Source organism: Cynoglossus semilaevis, chromosome 2 (assembly GCF_000523025.1).
Source record: "Cynoglossus semilaevis isolate Cse_v1.0 chromosome 2, Cse_v1.0, whole genome shotgun sequence".
Taxonomy (NCBI): Eukaryota; Metazoa; Chordata; class Actinopteri; order Pleuronectiformes; family Cynoglossidae; genus Cynoglossus; species Cynoglossus semilaevis.
This window is the reverse complement of record NC_024308.1, coordinates 9,284,243-9,307,026: the sequence shown is the minus strand read 5'-3', so window position 1 is coordinate 9,307,026 and position 22,784 is coordinate 9,284,243. Positions and strand designations below refer to the sequence as shown.

The 22,784-nt window shown below is 41.9% G+C and overlaps 1 protein-coding gene across 1 annotated transcript in view; it reads right to left on the bottom strand.

The window, feature by feature from the left end:
- Nucleotides 1-22,784, bottom strand: part of agbl4 (AGBL carboxypeptidase 4) — a 200,931-nt gene that overhangs the window by 119,738 nt on the left and 58,409 nt on the right. Inside the window, exon 4 of the mRNA XM_008335869.3 lies at nt 12,316-12,410. Coding sequence (XP_008334091.1) covers nt 12,316-12,410 — 95 coding nt within the window. The remainder of the gene's footprint in view (nt 1-12,315; nt 12,411-22,784) is intronic.

Sequence of the window (22,784 nt, the reverse complement as noted above, 5' to 3'; positions counted from 1 at the left end):
TCATGATCCAAAGACAGTGACAAAGACGAAGGATGGCTTGTTCTGAACAGGTGAGCAACAGAGTCCAACACAGGAAGTATCACCGTCCAAAGCAGTTTAGAAACAGCAACTGTTGCTGTGACTGTTTTCTAGACCAGGTGTCATCTGTTTGACTCCTGCACAGACGGGGGGGAATCAACAGTTCTTTAGATGCATGACCGTGGAGGAACTGGTAATGGGACAAGTGTTTCATTTGGCTGCAAATGGCCATAGGAAAAGGCAGATGTTCATAAGGAAGGGGGCGTGGCTACATTAGTGAACGACCTGGCAAGACACGAAGCAGACAGGTCAAGCACCGAACATGAATGTTGACAATAAAACAGAGGGAGGTAAGAACCACCTGGAGATCAACGTGACATAAGAACGTAACTGCGAGACAAACCAAAACATTTATATGTAAAACAGTATTCTTACAACTAATTAAAAGTCTAACTTAAAAAAAAGATCCCAGTAAAAGGGATACAAAACATTGAAACATAACAGAAAGGCCTCTGGAGTAATGATCCTTGCTGACTGTAGTGTAGTGTCTGTAGCCAGTAAGACAAATGACATCCATTTCCGCTCCGTGTCTTTAATCAGCTCGTGATAATTAACGCTACACTCCAATGGCCAAACAAATATCTTTGTCAAGGTGCTCGTTGCTGTACACGTATTCTCCTGTTCTCGTGGGTGAGAACAAGCAAGTATTTAATTGCCTTAATTCTGTGTAGTAGTTTATAGACTTTACATTTTACTGTTGGCAGCTCTGATCATCTCTGCTTCCCCTGTTTGTTCTTCTCTACTGCCTTCTCCTCCCAACAAGTGCATAAAATACTGCAGTTCATCACGTTGTAGTAGTAAGCAGTGCTATATCTCCAGACTTTAATAAAGTGATTGGCTGTGTGGGAATGCAATTCATTCACTTTGCTTTTTCCCTACTGGCAGACGGAGCCATCTCTGTGGAGTTTCTTATCTGGGGCTTTACTTAATTACCTGCCTTAATTCTAACAATCTCTAGAACGACCCCTCACTACGATTAGACAAGCCGTTCTAATTAAACAAATGGATATGTCGCTTATCAAGCTGGATTGCCACTTTTGGTGGGCAGAGTGACGGTTAAAGATGGCGTTCATGACCACGTTATTAGTGACTCCAACGAGGTCTCCGCACACTCTGGGTAGGAAGGTATTTGATGTTATCGTCTAACTGTACGTTGTGGATGGTATTGGATTGGACTTGAGTCTCCTTTAGGTTGGATTTTAGTTAAAATAGAATGAACTGGCAGTTACAGCTCTGTAGGGAACAGGGTGATGTGCAGTGAGTGTGAGTTCAAATATACATGTGTAATATCCAATATACATATGTATTTTATAGTCCATGCTGCTGCTGTACACAGCTAGGCAACAGTGATCTCAATATTGATCAGATGTGTAGTACATGGAAAATCCAACATTTACACATTTACACAAAACCTTTGACATCGGGTCTCTGTTTAAAGATCAGATAATGAGACACATCGTTCCTTTTGACCAAAAATATATAAACGCCCCAAATTAATGAGGGCCTAATAATCACACTCCAAGAGCCAGGGGTGAGAATCTAACATCTCCTGTGTTTCAAGCTTACTCATCAACCTCAAAATCATGACCAGATTATAGGGTTGCAAGTCGACGTTCATGGCATTCAAACAAAAATTCCGGTTGATTGCACTGACATGTCGGCTAATAATTTCAACACGGAATACACACGAGCGGATTCCGCGGCATTGTTCTCAGATGACAAGATCTGTCTTCCTCCTGCCTCCTTAATTATCTTCTTTATTTATAATTACATGTGTGAAGGTTCAGAGGACACACACTGTTGTGGTGTGATGTCTGTTAGCTGGAGTTAGACGAGATAAGAATGTTGCACACACCAAAACTGACAGTTAATGAAGGTTATTGTCTGCTAGTTCAACAGATTTCCCCATGGTGGGACAAAGTACCAGTAATACCAGTAATACCAGTGATTTTCGAATAATGGGAATATCATCAATGCATCGCCTTCTCCAAGTCCACCACAGATTATTCCTAAGGTGTTCGTCCGATCCTTTGCCTGCTTTTTGCTTTTGAAATTCTGCCCCACAGTCGATCCAAAGACAGAATCTCTGGTGGAGGAAAATATTACTGCAGTGTAACAGTGATATCACTCCATCAGTCTGCCCTCTTTTGGTTGCGTGCAGAGTTTCATGCCCCCTAATTTTACCATGTATTGACGGATGTACAGTATAACAAGGTTATATGAAGTCCTTCAGGATCACAACACGATAGTCCATGTTTGCAGTAGACCTCTGCGGTTTACTTGTCCAGCTGTCCCCTCATCAACGTTGCAGTAATGCTGGGACTTTGTGATGTCACTATACCGCATCATTGCCAAATCCCCTCATCATCACTGCTGTCATCACTGTGGTCAGTGATATTCTTAATGCCTTACAAATGCCCTCTGACCTAACCCTCACTGACACCATACAACATGGAACAAACATTTGTCTTCGTTTTGAAATTACAACCAATTAAATCAATGCTTTTCATCGTATGGATGGTACCAACAGCAGCTGTGCCTCAGGTGACAGGGACTCATCCTCATCCTAAGATGTCAGCAATAATTATCTGTCAAGGCAAACGGGAAAATTTCATTTATAAGAGTGATTCCTGAGAAGTGGGTGTAACCCGGAGGTTTTAGTACTGGTAAGTCCATCTGAATGAAGCTGCTGAATAAAGGATTTGGGACATTGTTCTTGAGGAGCCTTATCCTCGGTAAGCACCCCTCTCCAGGGTTACTGAAAACCTCAGGGGAGTCCCACGTCCTTCCTCTTTATAATTCTTTAACATATTCTGGCTTCCTCAAATTGCTTTACCCTTCAACCTTTTCATAACGTCTGCTGTTCTCAGTGTCCGCCAAAACATGATTTAATGGTCTGAGAGAGTTGGCAGATAGTCCTAGCTGCTGTCAGACTCCAACTGACTGATGATATCAAATACAACTGGTTGTTGATGACATGCTGGAGACCTTGCAGACCGGGACATGTTTATTTTTATGCAGTTTTTAATTTTCACTTTTTCTTCCCTGTGACATAACAGGGTGAGGGAAAACTACGATTCTCCGAGATTGGGCAATCCTAATCTTTGAGCTCAAAAACCAAAGATGACAGCAATGAAAATAAAAAGCAAGTGGTCTTTCATTTCATTTCCACTGGGAAATCAGACTTGGGGAGGAATAAAGGAGCAATAATAATAAAGTTAAAGAAAAAGGCCTATGGCTTTCTATTCCCCGCACAAACCACAGCAGTAGCCACAGTGGACAGCACAGTGGCACAGGGTCATCCACATTATTGAAGTGAAGCCAGGAGACATGAAGCAAGTGCTGGGAGTTGTGGTGGAAGAGTAACACAAAAAAAGTGATGAAAATATAAATGAGAACCAGTCGCCATTTGAACGTATGGCAGGGACAACGTTAAGGAAAGGAAAGAAAAATGCAAAACAAATATATAAGATCTGAAAGAGCCAACACTTCTGGTTAATATATTTGTTCTTAGCCCAGGTGTGTTATTCTATCCTCTGACATTGTTGCATTGCTCATTATAGTGGCACATAGTGCAACTATCTCTGCATGAACAGCCCAGTTAATGGGCTACAATAAAGACACCAGTGTCTTCATTTTATGGCTTAGTTTTCTAATGGCCTACTTGGCTGTCTTGCCTGCTCTCTCAGAGGAGCCATCTAGATCTCTTAAAGATTCCCCGTATTCCTCAGCTCTCTCTTGGCCAATGTCTCCTTCCACCCATTCCTCCAGCCGTCCCCATTTCCTCCCCCCACCCTCTGCTCCTGCCAGCTACAGTCAGCCCACAGTAACCTAGGGCCTTTTGTATGTCTTTAGTTTCATTAGCGAGCCCCAGATGCTTAGCTACTTGCAAAATTATGAAGGGCCAAAGCCAACTGCCTCCAGATGGGACCAATCTATATTCAGATGAGCTGTTTCCTCACATTCAGAGCAATCCCACCCTGGTGTCCTACAGTGTCGTCAACCAACATGCTGACAAACACAAACACCAGCAAGGACAAACAGATGCACACATTTACAGAGGAAGCCATGTGCACACGTTGAGCACACACTCAAGGCTACACGGGCAAAACACACACACACACACACACACACTCTGGGTGGCACCACTGTCTCTACAGGAAAACAATTGCTTGCACTGTGGCCTGTGCTGTCTGCCTGAGGTGTTTTATTTTATTGTGCAGTGACAGTGAGAATGTCTCCAGAATAGCCCTGGTACAGACAAAGAGAGTCAGTCATGAGTCAGCAGGAGGCCCTGTTATAATATTATATCATTTCATCATATAATTACAAAAGAACGTGATGCCAACTTACAGTATATATATATAGATATATATGTATGTGTATGTGTATATATATATACATATATGGCCTCTTGAGTGAGTGAGAGCTTGAGATGTATGTGCTAGCTCATCAAATTAGCATAAGCTCATCAAGAAAATATACACTTTTCTGATACAGAATAATCACTACCACTGTTACCTGCTAATCTCACTGCTCGCCTTGGTGATGGGTTAAAAGCAGACGCTCAGTTTCGTTGTATCCCCGTGGTACAATGACAATACAGACCATAAAAAATAAAATAAAAATAAGAATCTAGTAATACGACTAACACTAAACTAATTATCTACTTACCTACTAATCTACTAATATCCACATTCATATTTACTGTATTTTATGTGTGTTTTTACTGTTGTTTTGCTGCTGGAGCATTAATTTCCCGGAGGTAAATCTTGAGGGATTAATATCTGTCTATCTGTCTACTGTATCTATGCAAAACTGAACGGAGAATGGAGGTGCTAACATATTATTACTAATAACAGTAGAGATTCCATCCTGTGCTGCACTGGAGTGATGCCAAAACGTCAGTGAGAACAGGCTGACCGAACACAGAGGGGTGAAGGTGAGGTCTCCGGCCTACAATACTAAAAGCAGCCGCCGACTTACAGTACAGTAATCAGGGGACCGTTGGCCACAGAAAAACTGCAACGCCTCACCTAGTTCATTATAAGATGACACAACCAATTTGTTCCTCTGCCTGCTGCAATCTACCAAATCTCCCCTGACAAAAGCATTTAGATTAGAGCACTTTCAGGGTGGGGGCTGCACTGACATGTGTAGCCAGCCTGTAAAAGGGGAAATAAAGTGCTTTTTTAATTCTCCTCCAGGCAAACATAAAACTGTCCAGGTAAGTCATTTGTGGGTTGAATAGGGAGCCAGGAGCAAGTTGCCTTTCTTACAATACATGTAGCTCTCTCTCTCTCTCTCTCTCTCTCTAGTTTCCCCTCACCTGTCCATAGAAAAAATGTGTACAGACACATGGTGTAATTCATGCACATCATTAGACTCATGTATCAATATATCTGCTACAACGTCTGTTTATATCTTTTATAAAGATAAAGTGTGGCTTGGTTGCACTATAATACAATGTCAAATATGATTTTCTAAATCAAACAAAAAAAATTCTCAAAAATATTCTCATTTTCTTTTCTTTTATTACCCACAGTCCGTGTCTCTGTGTCCTGTGGCATGATGTAGATTCAGATCAGTCCACAAGTGTTCCTACCTAACAGACCGTGCAGCACTGGATGTTTTTATGTGACGACTAAGTTCTAAAATGAATCGTTAGTCTTGGTTTTATTGCCTAAATTACCCAAGCCGGTCCTTGTCCTGTTTGCCCTTAATTAACAAGCGTTCAGTTTTCCTATTAATTAGCACCAGCTATTAGCTATTTTACATCACTCTTCATTTGTCGACGATTAAAAGGTCTATTATTAAAAGGCAAGCCACGTAGTTAATTGTGCAGGAGGCTCAGCAGCAGAGGGGGAGACGGGGAGGGGGAACGGCAGCCACTGAAGAGGGGGAGGAGTCCGAAATCTCAGCTGCGTTGTCTTAACCTCTGCAGTCCGTCTTTTTTTAGCTTGTTGCCTGAGAGAACGCAGGTCTTCCAGAGATGGACAATCTCTTTTACCCCACTACCCTCACACTGCACACCAGTGGACCAGGATGGACGGCCAGACAGTGCTGCAGTAAAATGGTTGATACCACGCGGAAGTGTTTCAGACTCTAATCTAAAACCAGCAGCTTCTGCTGCAGCTTTTTTTTCTTTGTTGAATTTTCATCTGTGCACATTTCCACCCTCTTCTAATCACACACATTTAGTTGTGTAATTAATAACATCAGACGAATGACTAACTGAAAAATGATTATTTTTGTGTTTCCTGTTTGTGATGGAACAAAACATTCAATCATCAATTCAGATTTCTGTAATTAGGGGCAAACAGGATCACGATAACCACACAATATATTCACAGTAAATAACGGCGACAAACATGGAGCCAATTATTACTAAACTAACTAACTAACTAACTGAGACTTGTTGGCAGTTTATTCTGTATCAATTTCACCACCTTTATATTTCTTTGAGTTAAAAAAAGGAAAGAAAAAAGTTTAATAATATAATGTAGTATGACTGTTTCACCCAGCAACTACAAGTGCAATTACTCTGAATAGAAATGATTTATATCAATTACAAAGTAAGAAAGCAGTAGACACAGCTCGTTATGTATTTCCTCTTTTTAGGGTTGATGATTGGACGTTGAATATAGGGTTGGACACAATAGCTTGTTAGACTAAGTCTATTACAATGTGGAACACATTAGGTCAAATTAACAGTTTATACCTGTGTAACCATACACACAATTACACCACCATGGGAGTGTGACTTTGTGATGCTCATGCTCATTAGAGGATTGGGTTGATCAGAGACTCTAAATTTTAGTGATGGGTCATAACAACTAAATTGACTTAACATTTTATAAAAAAAAAAGCAACATGAAACAGAGATGAGAAGACAACAGATCTGTGAGTGATCCTTCCTGAAAACAATTTAAAGTCAGACAAAGGTGAGTGAACAGAACACTAGAGGAAATCTTTCACCTTTCTCCTCCCCTGCTTCACCCTCCTCACCCCCATATCTCTGCTAGGGCTTAACAAGTGGCAAGGGTAGCAGGCCGGCCAGAACTGTGCTGATTGACAGAACAATTACTGCTAACACACACCCCAGTGGAGAGGCAGACATCCCCAAATAGAATTCCACTATGCTGTTGCATCACACGCTTACAGGAAGGATTTTTGTCCGGGTAAAACCTGAAAGCCTCCACTCTGACTGACTGGCTGAACTGGCTGACTGTCCGTCTGTCTGCCTGACTGACTGACTGACTGGCTGGCTGACTGGCTGGCTGGCTGCTGAGCACCACTGCTTAAAAAGCTGTCCTCTGGATCTGGTGTCCCTCACACACAAATAAAGGCAGGAAAAAGTAAAAGCATTTACCCTGGATCAAGGTTGGCCGCTTCTAACTTTAGAAGTAATGTTTGGCAACCGATTTCCTCCGACTCTGACTGTTCATCTGTTCGCTCAGTCAGAGGCGCAGCTATTTTTAGACGCACACCTACTGACTGATGAAAAAGTGCAAAGTTAATTAAAAGAGACACAACACATCCAACTATTTCAAAAACCTAATGACTCAGAGACACAAGGAATAATGTCAGGAAGTCGTATCAAAGTCAGCTTTGCATGTCCATCACATGTAGTTGATTCATTCAAGATAATTTGACCTACATACATTAAAGGTTCTGCCATTCATTTGCATTTTAATCTTGGATTCAGAGAAAAAATTGGACTAGGAGAAAAAAAAATCAAAAGATTTTGACTTCCTCTTGGAAGCCATAATGAAGGGAAGAACACCTCTCAAAAAAAATAAATAAAAAAAACACACACAAATGAAAGAAAGTGAATGTAGCACAATCCAATGTATGGCAAAGAACCAGGAAATGCAATCAAAGTCGTCTTCTGCATATAGTGCCATGTGACAACGTATTTGTTCCCTCCACTCGCCAACTAGTTCCTGTGCTAAGTAGTTGGTAAGTTTAACACCATACATTGAAATGATGAAACAAGACTTTCTTAATAAATGTATGGGAGATGGTGACGATACCACAAAAGGTGTAGGTCAAGGATGTCATAAATCTAAGGACCTTAAGAACTTTCTACAAAAAATTAGACTCTTAATTAAAAGGAAATAAAACTTAGAAATAACTGCAATATCCAGATATATCTGAACCATTGGGGGGGCCCTGCTCCTCACTTTGGGAACCATTGGTCTAAACAGCCCAAATCCAAGACGAGGTCCACTTTCACGTGTGGTCCTGAATGGATGCATATCTGATTTATTTAAAGTAGCCTTAGTCTGAGCATGTTTCACTTCATATGAGTTTTATATCACAGGAGCGAGACAGTCAGGGGAGTCAGGAACCGGCAAGATCCAATGTAAATGAAGAACAAGATTTTCATAGTGCTGCCCACTCCCCTTGGCGGTCTCTTCCTCCAGAGCCCGGCGATAAGAGGAACAAACATGGGCAGCTGTAGCATTCATCCCCCATTAAAGGGCGGTCTAAATGACACCAAAACCATGAAAAGATTAACAAAGATTCCACAACAACATTTAATGTGAGACACACATGCTGACATGCAGGTTACTGGGGGTGGGGGGGTGGGGGGGCTTACAATTGGGTTTTGACAGAGGAAGCAATTCAATTAAAATATGAACAAACAGGCAAAAAAACCTGATCCCAGCTAAATATTGGAATTAAGCATGAAGACTGATGATGTAATCAAGTCTACGTGACACATTTCTATTGGCCTTTGGATGATGTAATCAAGTCTACGTGACACAATTCTATTCATTGTTCATCACAGACGACGGCAGCAGCAGCACAGAAGTTCCTAATACGATAACAAAGTCATGCACAGTCAGCAGAAGACCTGCGCCCCTGGCCTTGATCCTCAGATGTCACGTCAAACTGTTCACGACATGCCTCCAGTCTCTGCTACTTTGTACTTATGAAGAAACAGTAAGAGTTCATGTAACAAGTTGACAGAATGATGCTGCAGTGAAACTGCTAAGCTATGACGTGTCCTTTTCTTGCAGAGAAAACGATGGATGCTCTTTTTATACCTGGACTTCAGAGTTCTTCCACTCACTGCTTAAGGAATATTCCAGAATATTCTTTGGGTTTTTACCTCATCTCATTTGGAGCAAATTTCATTTTGCTCACTTACAGGGATAGAGGGTTAGTACATAAAAAGACTAAAACGTCAATGAGCAAGAAAACAAAGAAGAGAACCACCCAGAGTTAACATCTAGCATGTTTTAAAGACGTCTGAAGCATCTGTTAGCTGATGAAGTCAGTGTCATGCAGCCGTCCTGGTCATTACTCCACCCTGTGGTGGTCTGTCCTCCAGCAGCTGCATTACACCACGCTCTCTGACTTTCTAATTAGCTTATCTCAGAAAATAGGGATGCCGGGCAATTCTTTGCTCTAGCAGTCTAACAACAAGCAGACGGCAGGGAGTGGTGTTGGCACCTATAGTGGCATCAAGGGGGCTGTTGTCTTCAAGAGGCTGTGCTACAAGAAAAGAACAGTTTCCTCTGCTCAGCGTCGGAACCGTTCTTTTTCAGTCTCCACTTCGAACCAATTTCAGATTATACCAGATGATTTAACTTCAACAAGAGTTTCTCAAAGTGATTTACAATGGTGTAGCAATATAGGTTTACTTTATTCAACAGTATTTAACTGCAGGTATCATTTTGATGAACTATAACATGGGATATTTGACCTTTTTAATTAATTAATTTATTAGTCATTATCTACTAAACAGAAACCCCTGTAGGTGTCACTGTCATCTCTCATCTCTAATGTCCTCTGGCTGTCCTCAGAGTCATGGACTGAGGGGTGTCAGGATAGAGGGATAAAGGAGCAAAGAGAGGCTAGATCCTTCCACCTGTAGCAGCCAACATCCTGCAGGACTGTAATCTGCCAGTTGTCTCGTGCTGGGATGTCCAGCTGAGCTGAGGCCAGTCAAAGCCCTGCAGCCTCCAGCAAGAAAACGATGCTGAGACCCTGGGACATGAGACACCTGCACGGTGAGATAAAGGCTTCAACTCCTGAGCTAATAGTGACGACTCTTTTGATAAATACAGACATGCAATGGTAGCTGTGGGGTGGAGAGACAGTCAGGGGAAGCAATCTTTTCCAGCTCACTCTCCTTCATTTTCTCTTCGCTGTCTACCTGTCTCAGTAATCTCTATTTTTCTTGTACTTTGTGTATTCTCTCTCTCTCTCTCTCTCCTTCCCTCTAGGTCTCTCACTCCATCCACTCTCTTCCTCCTGTCCTGTGTGAGTTTGGATCAGACATGAAAAGCTCTCCACGCTTTGCCTTTTTATTTATTCCATATCTGTAACTGTCAAAAAGAAGATTGCCTCTCTAGAAGCTGTCGGTGTGGTGTGGTGTGGTGTGTTCGCACAAAGTCAAACAGAGGTGGTTGTGTTAAAAGTGTTTTGACCACTTTGTAAGGACACAAACTATGTCGGCCGTGGTTCATGAACCTCAGGCATTTAAAAATGTCTCTACAAAAGAATGAGACGTAACGCCTCTTAAATGACACAGCAGTGAGAAGAGTGGTTAAAACAGTATTAGCCCGAGGAGGTAAATGGAGTGGGGCCTGAACAACATCACCTCCCACTGTGACTGTCACTTAAAAGAGCTTTCTGAAACCCAAACATGCCCAGTGTTGCATGATTAGCATATTAAGCAAAGCTTTGGAAAGTTAATGATCCAATGAGGCTCTGGAAGGACTTAACACTTTACCTTCTTAAGATTATACAGAATGAAGAGTCATTTGTAACCTAGGAAACTAATTAGTTGCCAGAAAATTTATATAACGGGTGTGCTAGTCACCAAACAGAGAGAGTCATTTTCATTCAGATCAAGAGATGATGCTCTGATGGCTTTGATTCACAATCCTGAGTAAAAGCAAAATTCTTAAATCAATCGAACTATAATTGAACAATATTTGATTTTTTCAAATATTTCTAGAAACTTCAGGTCAGATCCAAACTGAATGCCAGTATTAGCAGAGCAAATCACACTAATAAATGATTACATCATAATTAGTTTGGGACAGTGGTAGGTGGGACACAAACGTATGGTAAAGACTTAATTTCTTTAATGATTTAATTTCTTCTGTTACATGCATGGTAATGAGTTGAGTGATTGCAATTTCAGTGTTTGCCACTAGTTGGTGTGCAGACATCAAACGTGCCAAAATTGCTCTGCAAATTTAGTTGAGGTTTAATCTTGTACTTTTTATTCATAATACATTTTTTATTCATATTTCACCCAAACATTCTACATCCAACCAATACTGAACCGGCGGCTGTCAAACTTAACCAATACTGAACCACCGCCCTGGACCCTACAGTGACCAAACCAAAAAGCACAAAAGTGGTAAAAAGTTGGAGAACTAGTCCATTCAGACTCAACAAGGTCGTTGTGAACAACAGCAGTTCCCTCACACACCCTCACACACACACACGAGCACCTTTGAGAAATTGTGACTACAAAAGTTTCATCTCCATTAAGTTTGTGGTCAGGGCAGACAGACGGTGTGAACGGAGGTAAGCTCCATCACCTTGCTCTGCACACTGTTGTAGGCAACAGTTCATCTTTCCTGTCTGTTGTGTCATGCTCATTGTCTTTTCTCATTAAGGCTGCAGCCAGGATGCTACGATATGGTCGGTGCCGCCGCTAGCCTAGCGGACGCACACGGCTCATGGTGGCAGATGCCTGTCATTTTTTGTGGATGCCCTCCATCAAGTGATGACAGATGTCAGGGCTCCTCCTGGACGGCAACACTTCATCATACTACCCTGTTCTCTCCTCGCCCCGCTGGATACATCAGCCTGCTCGGCAGACGCCGTGCATCCTGCCACACCTTTTCATTCCCTCACAAATGCACACACGGGAGACGCACACACACACACACGGATCCTAACGCACCTCTGTATCCATCAGTCATGTGTTATTATTCCAGACAGCATTAAAACTGGCGACCGATGAATCACGTGCTAATATGCACAGAAGCATCCACTCTGGAAATTCAACATATTCATCCTTTTTAAGTGTGTGTGTGTGTGTGTGTGTGTGTGTGTGCCTGAAACTGATAGGGACTCTACTTCCTAGAGCACAGGTTTTGAAGCAACAGTAAGAAAAAAAATTACATTTACCTACAAAGCAAATACCTCTTTAATTAAAGTCCAAACCTTTTGCTAAACACAGTGTAACTGCCCACTTACCATTTTGGCCTGCTGGTGGACTTCACCACGGGAGACATGCCATCTCGGTACAGGCTCTTGGTCTTGGAGAAATTGACCACGTTGAAAATGACTCTCTGATGGACAGAAGAAAACATAACATTTCCATTAATTCACTTCACTATCATCCACAAAACATGGCTTTGTTTACATTCGCTGGTCATACTATACATTGGATTTGCCCTTTATTATGGCTCCCAAGTGTAAGTCAGACTCAACTGACGTTTTTATGCCACAGATTATGATGTTAGCACTGTGTTAGCGTAGGTGAGTGACATACAGTAGGTCCTCACAGACATACAGTAGGTACAGTGTGTGAGTTCACATGTATGTTGAAAATCGAGTAACTTCACACCAGTTTGCAAATGTACAATCGACACAATAAGCCAAGACTGTTCAATTTAATGGTACACAATTTATGACGCATATCTAAAACTCATGCTGCCAAAAATGTACGTATGCAGCATGTCGAAGATTTCATATACTTTACATTTTATTGGGACCTAAGACTAAAGAACCATAATCTTCAGCACCAGACACCAGAGATCATGGATTTGATTAAACAAATGTTCAAAATAAAGTGTGGTTTCCAACACATACATGAGGAAATACTGACAGACCCTGAGTCAATGTAGGACATCATTTAATTGTACGTCTGCAGTGCAAAAACACCAAGGTTATCTTTACTTAAAGTTTCACAGCACTGACTGTCTCTGAATCACCAGACGGCCCCGAACACTTAGGCTAAAACCACAACCACAAAGGCTAACACCCATGGTGCCCAACAATCACAGCACATTAACATGGCAGTGTTGAGATAAGGCAGCGTTAATGTCCTGCAGATGATCCCATGTTGCAGTAACAAAGTTTGTGATAAAGGCTGAGCAGCTCTGACGAGGGCCAGCCTCTGATCTGGGAGGACATTATAGTTCTCCCCAGACGGAGGCGGCCTGGCCCAAAACATTAAGCTTTGCCTGGAGCAATGGTGTCTGACTTCAACCTTCACTGGACCAAGACTTTATTTCTCAGCTTTAATGTTGTAGAATAACCACCTTCTACTTCCCCGTACCCACACTGTGGAAGATTAGGATCAGAACGAGTTGGAAAATGTGCAGTTGGAATGGAAAAAATATATATATTTCATTAAAAAGTCAAATGAATGGCGATGGTAATATTGCATGGCGGTAAATGAATCCTATTGATGGGCCATATCAAATTACCAAATAAGTCCAGGTGGCGGAAGTTAACTAGGTGCTACTGAAATCCTATTACAAACTCCCTACCCTTCCTTTCTTCCTTCTCACCCTCCCCCCACGTCCATTTCTCCCCCTTTTTCCACCCTAGCATCAGAGGAATAGGGATTGTGGATTGAGGCAGGCTGATTCAGACTTAGGTAAAATGACATCTAACTGATGTTGAGACTGGCAGCAGGCTCCTGTAGCAGGGAGATAAGACCATTGCTGCTGGCATTTCAATTACACTTTACTGCCCTGCACATCTGTTGCTCAAGCTACTTTTCAGCCTTTTCCCCTCAGGCAAATACAGCCTTACTCTGACTCCACTGGCTTTCTTTGACTGCTCAGCCTTCTCTTCCATCGTTTTTTTTTTTTTTGCCCAACATATTCAGATTGTCCTTCTCCTTTCCTTCACTCTCCCCACTGTTTTATATGTCTTCCCTGTTTATCTCACGGGGGGGAGTTGGGCTGGACAGATGACGGCGATGCACATACGGAGAAAAAAAACGTAGAATTAAATCAGAGTTGGAATAATAATCAGATCTTCCAACAGGCAAACATGATGCATGTACGGCACGATATGAACAGAACCAGATACAAGGAGTGAATGAGAGGGTTTTGGAACAGAGATAAATATGTTGTGATTTAATGAAGGTAGTGTAGGAAAATGAGCTGAGCTCCACTAAATGGGGGGACAGATGTAGAGGACACAGGCAGGTGGGCTGATGGGTTCAGGGTGGAGGCACATGGCTTATTAAAGTGTCAGTATTTCTCATTTTACTGAAGCTTAACATTTGTGTCATCACGTATCACGTCACAAAGTTAATCTCCCACTTACTGGGCAAAAGTTTGAGAGCTACACAGGACAACACTTGACCACTGACTAAAAGTCACGATGTGAAACGTGTCTCAACAACAAGCCATTCAGTTTTCACTTGTGACGCTAAATAAACACAAGCTACATTGTCTCATGTGAAGCAGTGCGGTATTTTTGTTGCTCTAAAATAAAAGTAAGTAAATAACACGAAAACATCCAGGTTCATTCTTTTGCCGGCCTTTCGTTTTTTTTAGGTCACATGAGTTTTCAGTCAGTTCAGTTAACGGTAAAAGGTAAACGTTTTTTTGACTGGACTGTGTTTAATCCTATTCACTAATGAGTCAACACAGGACATACAGCTGCTAATTCCCCTTCAATCTTCAACTCTCATCACTGTCTGTCAGAGACAGGGCAACAACCTGACCCCCATTATTAACAGGCAAATGATAGAAATGAAGAGGTATTTCAGCAAATGTTTAATATTATAATGCGGCTCAGAAGTTAATAATGAGGGTGAAGTAGAGGTGACAACAGTTTCCGGTCATTTCTGTCCATAATGTTTTAGGTTTTCAAATATCAGATGTAAGAATAAAAAAATAAAAGTTTGTTGCTAAAATTAAAAAAATTGCACCACTCTGGTTTAGTTTTTTTTCTAGTTAAGTTTTTACTACTGCACTTTTCAAATTATTAATAAGGTTATTACAATTATTAATTATTAATAAAGTAGATAATAAAGTCGACACTATAATCCTGTTTGAAAATGTTTCTAATTTACTTTCTACAACAGATTCAGCATGGTCAAACATTCCCATAATGCATTGTGAAAGGGAACTACAGAACCTGTGATGAGAGTGGATGACAACAGATCAACTTTTGTCACTGTGTTTCCAAAAATGTTAGCACTTTTGCCAAGTTAAGATCAAGGAAACTTCTGCACAACTGAAATTCACTTAAAATCCTTCCAGTGCGTGTGTGTTTGCGTGTGCGCACAGTTGTTACAGTGTGTGTGTGTGTGTTGCCCGGCAGCATTTAAAATTTAATTAGTCTGGGAGTGGTTGGAGGAGATTAGCATCCACACTGTCTGAGCTGTCATGTCAACAGAAAACTGTGAAAGTCCTTTGCCTTCCACATTACTGCAGACTGGAACAGGTGTCTGTGTTGTGTCACAACACACACGAAAACACAGACGCACAAGTTTAATCTACAAAAATTGCGACTGTTAAAAACAGTATGATATTAAGAGAAGAAACACTCGGAAACTTACAACCGAAGCAGTTTGTGCATAAAACACAGGCTTATTCTTATTCTTATTCTTATTCTTATTCTTATTTGTGTGATGTAGATGCATCACGTAGTGTAGAAGGATGGCTGATCCATGACGGTGCTGATTATTCAACATTTACAACAGTGGATCCTACAGTGTTTCTGCGAAGGCCAGAGGAAACTCTTGCACTTGACAGAGTAGGTAGAAAGAGTGAGTAAATCTGACCTTTGAGGTCACAGTCCTAACGACAGCTTCATTAGAGTGTGCATTGGGAGTATCAGCTTCACATACAGGTTAAATTAAGAAAAAAAGTGTCATTTCACATATTCTGGGTGTTTGTCAAAATGCTTCGTGTCTGATCAAAATCTCCACATTAAATTTTTAACATCTTTACCAGCTAGCCTCGGGGTTTGGCACTAAAATATCCTTGGCCGGTGCACACTGCAGGATAGGATTGCAGAGCGGACCAAAATCCGGCTCTTGATCCACATCGATCCAGCATGTGGCGAGATAGCATTGCTTCCTGGAAGAAGCCTCAATAAATTATTAAAGAAACTATTTCAAATGTGTCAACGGAGACCTCCGCAGAGGCTCAGCGCTGTCGCCCTGTGATACTGACCGGACTGTTAATTATGGAAGAAAATAATAATACAAAGAAACGGTCGAGGTGAAAAAAGGACTTGAGGGTAAATTAAGGTTTTAAACTACTGATCACGGCTCTGTGGAGTTTTACATACCGTTGACCTCCACTGGGGATTGCTGCAGTGGGTCATGTTCAAAGTTACATTACAGCAGTTTTTACACAGGGTGTCGGTTCTAATGCAAACATTTTACAACATTTATCCAGGCGTTTGGTGGATAGGGAATAATGGGAAACTTGAGCGTAAAAGGAATTGCTTTTAATTGACATTTAAAACGATGAAGCTTCCTCCTCCTCCCCAGCAGAGGCTGCAATGACCTGGTCCAAGGGTTTCATTCGAGCAATTATTATTATTACACGAGTTATTATTTGTCATTTAATTTAATCCAAACATTTTTTTTCTCTCTGATAAACCATTGACTTTCAAGTCTTTATGATCCAACTCTAATGACGGCGAGGTTTACCTTGCTGCCAATAACCTCGTCAGCCTGCATGTGTTCCAGGCGTCTTTTTTAACGTCACTTTTATTAACCAAGGTTTTTTTTTCCTAATCTGAGCTTTAGATCTCTGGGTGAGTGCAGTTTTATTATAACCAAATAAACTGACTGCAGAGCAATGAAAATAAATTGTGAAGTTTGAGGAGAATGTTTCCCCGAAGGATAGTATGCCACACATAAACACACACACACACACACACACACACACACACACACTGGCAGAATTACATAGGTGCACATCCAGTGCAATGGAACAAAGATCTTGCAAATCACGCTGTTAAATTCCATGCAGCCCTGTCTGGAGAGCAGCAGGATTTATGCCTCACAGTGATAAGTGTATTATGTGCTCATTTGCAATGTTGGCAGTTTGATAATGTTTCTAATGCTGTTCTTTATGCGTTTGTTTTCCTTCTTCCACTTCTATTTATCTTTTTATTAACTGTGGTATTTGTAGCTTTTCTGTATTGATTGTGATGAATGCGGCACCGCTGAGCCCAAAATAAATCCCCCCGTGAGGACAATAAAGTGCATCAAATCATACAATAAATAATATGGCTCGCGTTGTCAAAACAGCCTGTCTAATTTACATAAAATGCTGCTGGTTGTTTATTTTAGGGCTCGCACAAAAAGAGCCGTTCTGTGTGGCATTATCCCGAATTTGCTGGTTGACAGTGAGGAAGGTCACGTAGAGGGAAGACGTGGAAATAAGATTAGGACGAGGGGAGCAGTGAGGAGAGGAGGAGGAGTGTAGCTTAATATACAGTGTAGTACGTACATGCTATGGTACATGGGTTGGTGTGTGTACATGTGGGGCAACAGGAACACAGGAATGTGACTCCTCAGAAGCACCTGCACGACCTTGCCAAGGTCTGCTATACATAAACTTACACACTGTTCACAATGTCACATAAAGATGTCAACCTGTGCTGCAGGCCGGCACCAACCCAAACACCACCGCGTATGGAAACAGGCTAGCCAAAAACACTCTTTGCTGATCTTTCAAATTGTTTTTCTCCTACTCGCAGTGAGATGTCGCTGAGGGCTGAGGTGAACGCACGACGACACAGAGAAATCAGGGAGGTTGGTGAACGGACACAGCAACAGAAACATGTCTACAGTAGTCCTGGTTTGTTTGTATTGTCAAAGACTCCCCTGTGGACCAGTCAGCTAATATACGAGGAAGTTGTGAGATACCTCGCCATTGATCCCACGGGCCGCCAGTCCCTGCAGCAGCCTTTTAAATGTCAGCTTTTAATTTCCTTCTCCCTTCTTCTCTGAAAAAAGAGAACTATTCAAAGCAGAGCTGTTCCAGGAGATATCAGATAGCGTGGTGACACTCTTTTAAAGAGCTTTTGTTTGGTGTAGGCATTCACGGCTTGTATCAGACTCGCTTATTCATCCAACAGAGAAGGAAGTTTCTGCATCGGTCCGCCCCGAAAAGCAATTTCTCATTTCCATTATACAACCTCGTACGACAGAAACTTCTTTAATCAGGTCACACATCCATGCAGTGATGCGTGCGCACCAACATGGCACAACACAATCATCCAAAATGTACAACCTTAACCTTTTTCATATGGTTATTGTGTTTGGAGCTACTGCTGAAAAACAAAACACTGGAGGTAAACATGAGTTAACCTTTTCACAAATCTGTGATTGCCTTCTTTTAATTACCCCACACATACTGCACCTGCCACCTACTATGACGACGTCCCACATTCACGCTGGGATAGAATAATGACTGTTGGTGTGTGCTCTTGTACTGTAGGAGTGTTTCTGTGTTCAGCCTGTGTCTCCGTCTGAGCCCCACATGTGCTGATAATTAGCTGCTCTCACACACACACACGCGCGCACACACACACACACACAGGGAATCTATTCATGTTTAACTGAGTGTAAAGGGAAAACCTTGTGTAAATAAATACATAAACTAGTATATTTTTCATGGTAGTTATACGTGATGCCACAAGGGGTCCTTGGTTTAGGACGTCCTGGACCTACAGTGGTTAGTGTTCACATCCTCTTCTCCCAGACACTTATTATAAAAGTCCTGTTGCATCATTTCCCATGTACCACATTAAAAGAAATTTCATACTGAAGGAGTTGGCGAGCGCAGTTGTTGAATATGTTGTTAGATGGCGCTATATGTGGAAGACAGCTTTCATCTGATGTTTCTATATAGACAGTGTATTTTCAGTTCTTTGCAGATTAACCAAAAGACCAAATATCCCAGGCAGAAACGATGGCGACATTTGTTCTGTGTGTGGTCACAGAAACCTACTCCTTCTCCAACGAGTTCATCTGAAGAGGAGTCACTTGCACTTGTCCGTGTCTCCACTTGTTCCTGCTCCAGTGCTCTGAGGAGGACGGAGCTTGTTTCAGCCAGTCTACCTCTACCCCCTCAGCCATAGCACTGCTGCTGCCACAGGCACTCAGTGAAGGATGAACCAGGCAGCAGAAACAGAAAACGCTACACTTCCCTCTTTCTATTTCTTCACACACATTTGTCTTTTTACCTTTTTCTCTCCCCCTCTGCCTCCTGCTTTAAATGTGGAAGAGTTGATTTTCACATTCTGCAGACAGCATCCCTTTCTATTTATCTTTCTTCCTATGCGCCCCCCCCCCCCCACCCCACCCACTCTCCAACTTTCAGGCAGGGATGTCAGGCCCTTCCAGAGCAGTGGGGTTGTCAGGAGTGATGGATGACGATCAACCTTCTGCTGTCTCCCACTATGCTCCTGGGAGATTTACAGGCTCGCTGACTACCAGGCATGAAAACCAATCTCTTTCTCATTCTTACCTCCCTTCCTCCATCTACGCCTGCCTCGCTCCTTCCATCTTTTCCCCCTCTATTTCAATATCTTCTCAGTTACCAAAAAGAGCTTTCATAATAGAGAGATGTGTGCGAAACAACATTGAAATTTGCACGCGGACAGTTGGAAGCAAATATTCCTATGGAGGGTTGTCGAGGTTATGTTGTAGAGGGAATAACACGGTGAAGAGGGTTGGCTGGTCTTTGACAGCCTTTCTACTCCAGCTTCATCATCTTACATTGCTTCCAGCTTATGCACATGCAACATATGACCATCCATCAGTTTTCCCCTCTTGCTAATGGTAACTATGGAAACTAATATTGGTGCAGGGCTAATTAATGTCGAAACACGGTATTTGCTGCAGTATTTTATGGCAACAATCCTCCCTAATGATCATTACACATACGCAGGAAATTAAAGTTCAAATGTTTTTTCTGCTCTGAATAATTCACAGGTCACACACTAAGTGAAGGTGAGTGGGTGTTCTTAATGCAATTAGCAATATAACAAAAGAAAAGCAGGACCTTGACTTAGAGGTGCATAATGTTAAATATAATATCAACACGTTTGATACACTGACAAAGAAATATCACAAATGTTTATTACAGTTTATAAACACTGACTCCAGAGAAACACACTTGACCACAGGCACCTTATATCGAGACCAATAACCACCTCCTTATAGAAACTGTCTGGGGAGCACACACATATTTGCATGCATTTGCAAAATCTGCAAAAATCATGCTGTGAAAAAAAGAAATCTTTGACATTGCTCGTATTGCAGTCTTTTTTTTGCTGACACCACTAGAGTAATGTTTAGAGTAATGTTGATGGATGTACATGACATGTAAATGGTATTCAGATGATCATTTATTAGCATGCAAACCGGCGCCGCCTTATCTAACATCTGAATTCTTAGTTGTAGCTCCACCTCCGTCCGTGTTCACCAATGACAGCTGCTGCCACGTTCGTGCATATATCTGACTGTGTATTCGTGTGCTGTGATGCTAATGACACACAGGGCACGGGCTGGAACACGGCATTTTAGCTTAAATATCGCAGGTGAAGTTCAACTCACGCAGCTTCTGTCTAAGCATTGTTTACGTGTCAACTTTCTCTTTGTTATTACAGTTTTAAACATTTACATTACAGTAGTAAATTAAAACAAACCAATCTGTAACTGAGAATCAATTAGAGAAATGGTGACAAGTGATATAAAAAAATCTGATTTTTTTTTTTTTTTTTTTTTAATGAATTCTCAAACCAAGTCCTAATACGTAGATGAGAGGATTCTTTTTTGTCAAGGAACAGTTGGAAGGACTACGACTGTCCTTTCTGTCTACAAAGCCTGAAATATTACCAGCGGAGCAGTACGCTGACCTGAAAGAAACAGATCACTGATCCACTGACACTGGCCTTTCTTTGGTTCTCAAGTGAATCATTTTATGTAAGGAGGCAACTGGACTTTCACAAGTTTCTTGCAGCTCTTTCTCTTCTGACCCAGAAGTCTTAGATTCTGGCTAAGTTTTAGGAGATATTTTCTTTTTGTAAACAACAAAATCTCCAAGCTTGACAAAGATAATATTTTTTATCTTTTCTGGAGAGAAGTACATATTCCTGTCTACAAAAACATATTCTTGTGTTTGATGACCTCAAACTCAGGTGCAGACTGATCCAGTTGACTGAGAATACACAGGTATGCCAAGTCTGAAAATCCAGTTGTCCAATAACAGACGTCAAAAACTTTTAATCATCAGAATTTTGTGGAAACTTCAGAGAGACTCGTGTGAATCACTCTTCAATCCTCAGGAAATAAAAAGACGTGCACGTTCGTCTTTGATTGTTTCCTATATTTATTGGCGACACCATCTGCTCTGTCAGTTAGCAAATTAAAACCAATTCATCAGCGCACATTAAAAGAAGATCTAGTGAATGACGACAACTCCTCTTAGCACGAGGTAAACATCCACTTGGATTTTACCAACACTTGGTGAGATCAGTAAAATCAGACGATAACCTCAGAGCTAAAGAACTTCATGTACTTCCTGTGTGCTTGTACAACCCAGTGCTACACTCCACTCCAAGTGGACGGCTGGTGTTAGCCTTGTTTGCTCTGTGTACTCAGGCTGAGTGACAAGGCGGCACCAAGACCAGACATCAGAAGAAGGACACCACCAGCTTCAGTCTTCACAGTGCACACTCGTCGCCACAAACCCTGTTCCATGCGGCAAATGCGTTACTTTTGTTAGTTCTCGCAATCTGCATTAATTAGAATATGCAACGCACCCTCCCACAGAGACACACACACACAAACACTGGTCACTGGTGCCACACTGCTGCTAAGAGCAACAGGGTGAAAAATAAGTCATTTAGAAATGAATATTGGATTTGTGTCTGCAGGTAAAAAAAACTGAGCGTGTGTTTACGTGCCTGCAGTTCTGCTGCAAATGTGTGAATCCTGCCCTTCATCTAAAAATACATCTCTGATGGTCATTTCACCGCAGCTCAGCCTCACACGCATCCAGATGCCCATGTGCTCTCTCCCAGCCATTTCACACTCACAGCTGAATATGCTAATGTCAGAGTGAGAAGGTGCAAAAGGAGATATGGAGCAATACATCCATAAATAAACAGCAGGTTTGCAGGTTTCCCTGCCACAGTAAGTGCTGCCATTTGACCTCAGGCGGTCTTTAGAGGGGAGAGATGATAGATCTGCCCTTCGATGTCCTACAGCTGTTCACACATCAACAGCAGAAGTTCCAATTAAAACGCTGAAGTGGAGGCATCTTTATGGTTGCTGACACTCTGGAGGCCCACGTGTCACTTCAGGCCTGGCTGAGCTGATGAAGGAGACTTAGTGAATGGAGAGAAGGTATGGAGGTTAATGAGAGTCCACTACTAGTTGCAACCCATATTCTCAGCCTTCTTTCTCCACACTGTTGCCTCGGGCTTCTGCTCTGACACACTGACACAACACACTGAGACTAATTTAAAGGCTGGCTGAAAACAGGGGGTTATAGGGTGTGTGAAGCCTTTTGTGTGTGCGTGTGTGTGTGTGTGTTTGTGTTGCCTGCTCTTGTCTGGTTTCATAGTGGTTACGTGACTTAGAGAAGATTGAGGTTGAAGGACACGGAGGCTCATATCTGCCAGCTGTGCTGCCTCAGCCGGAAGTGATGTCACAGGGC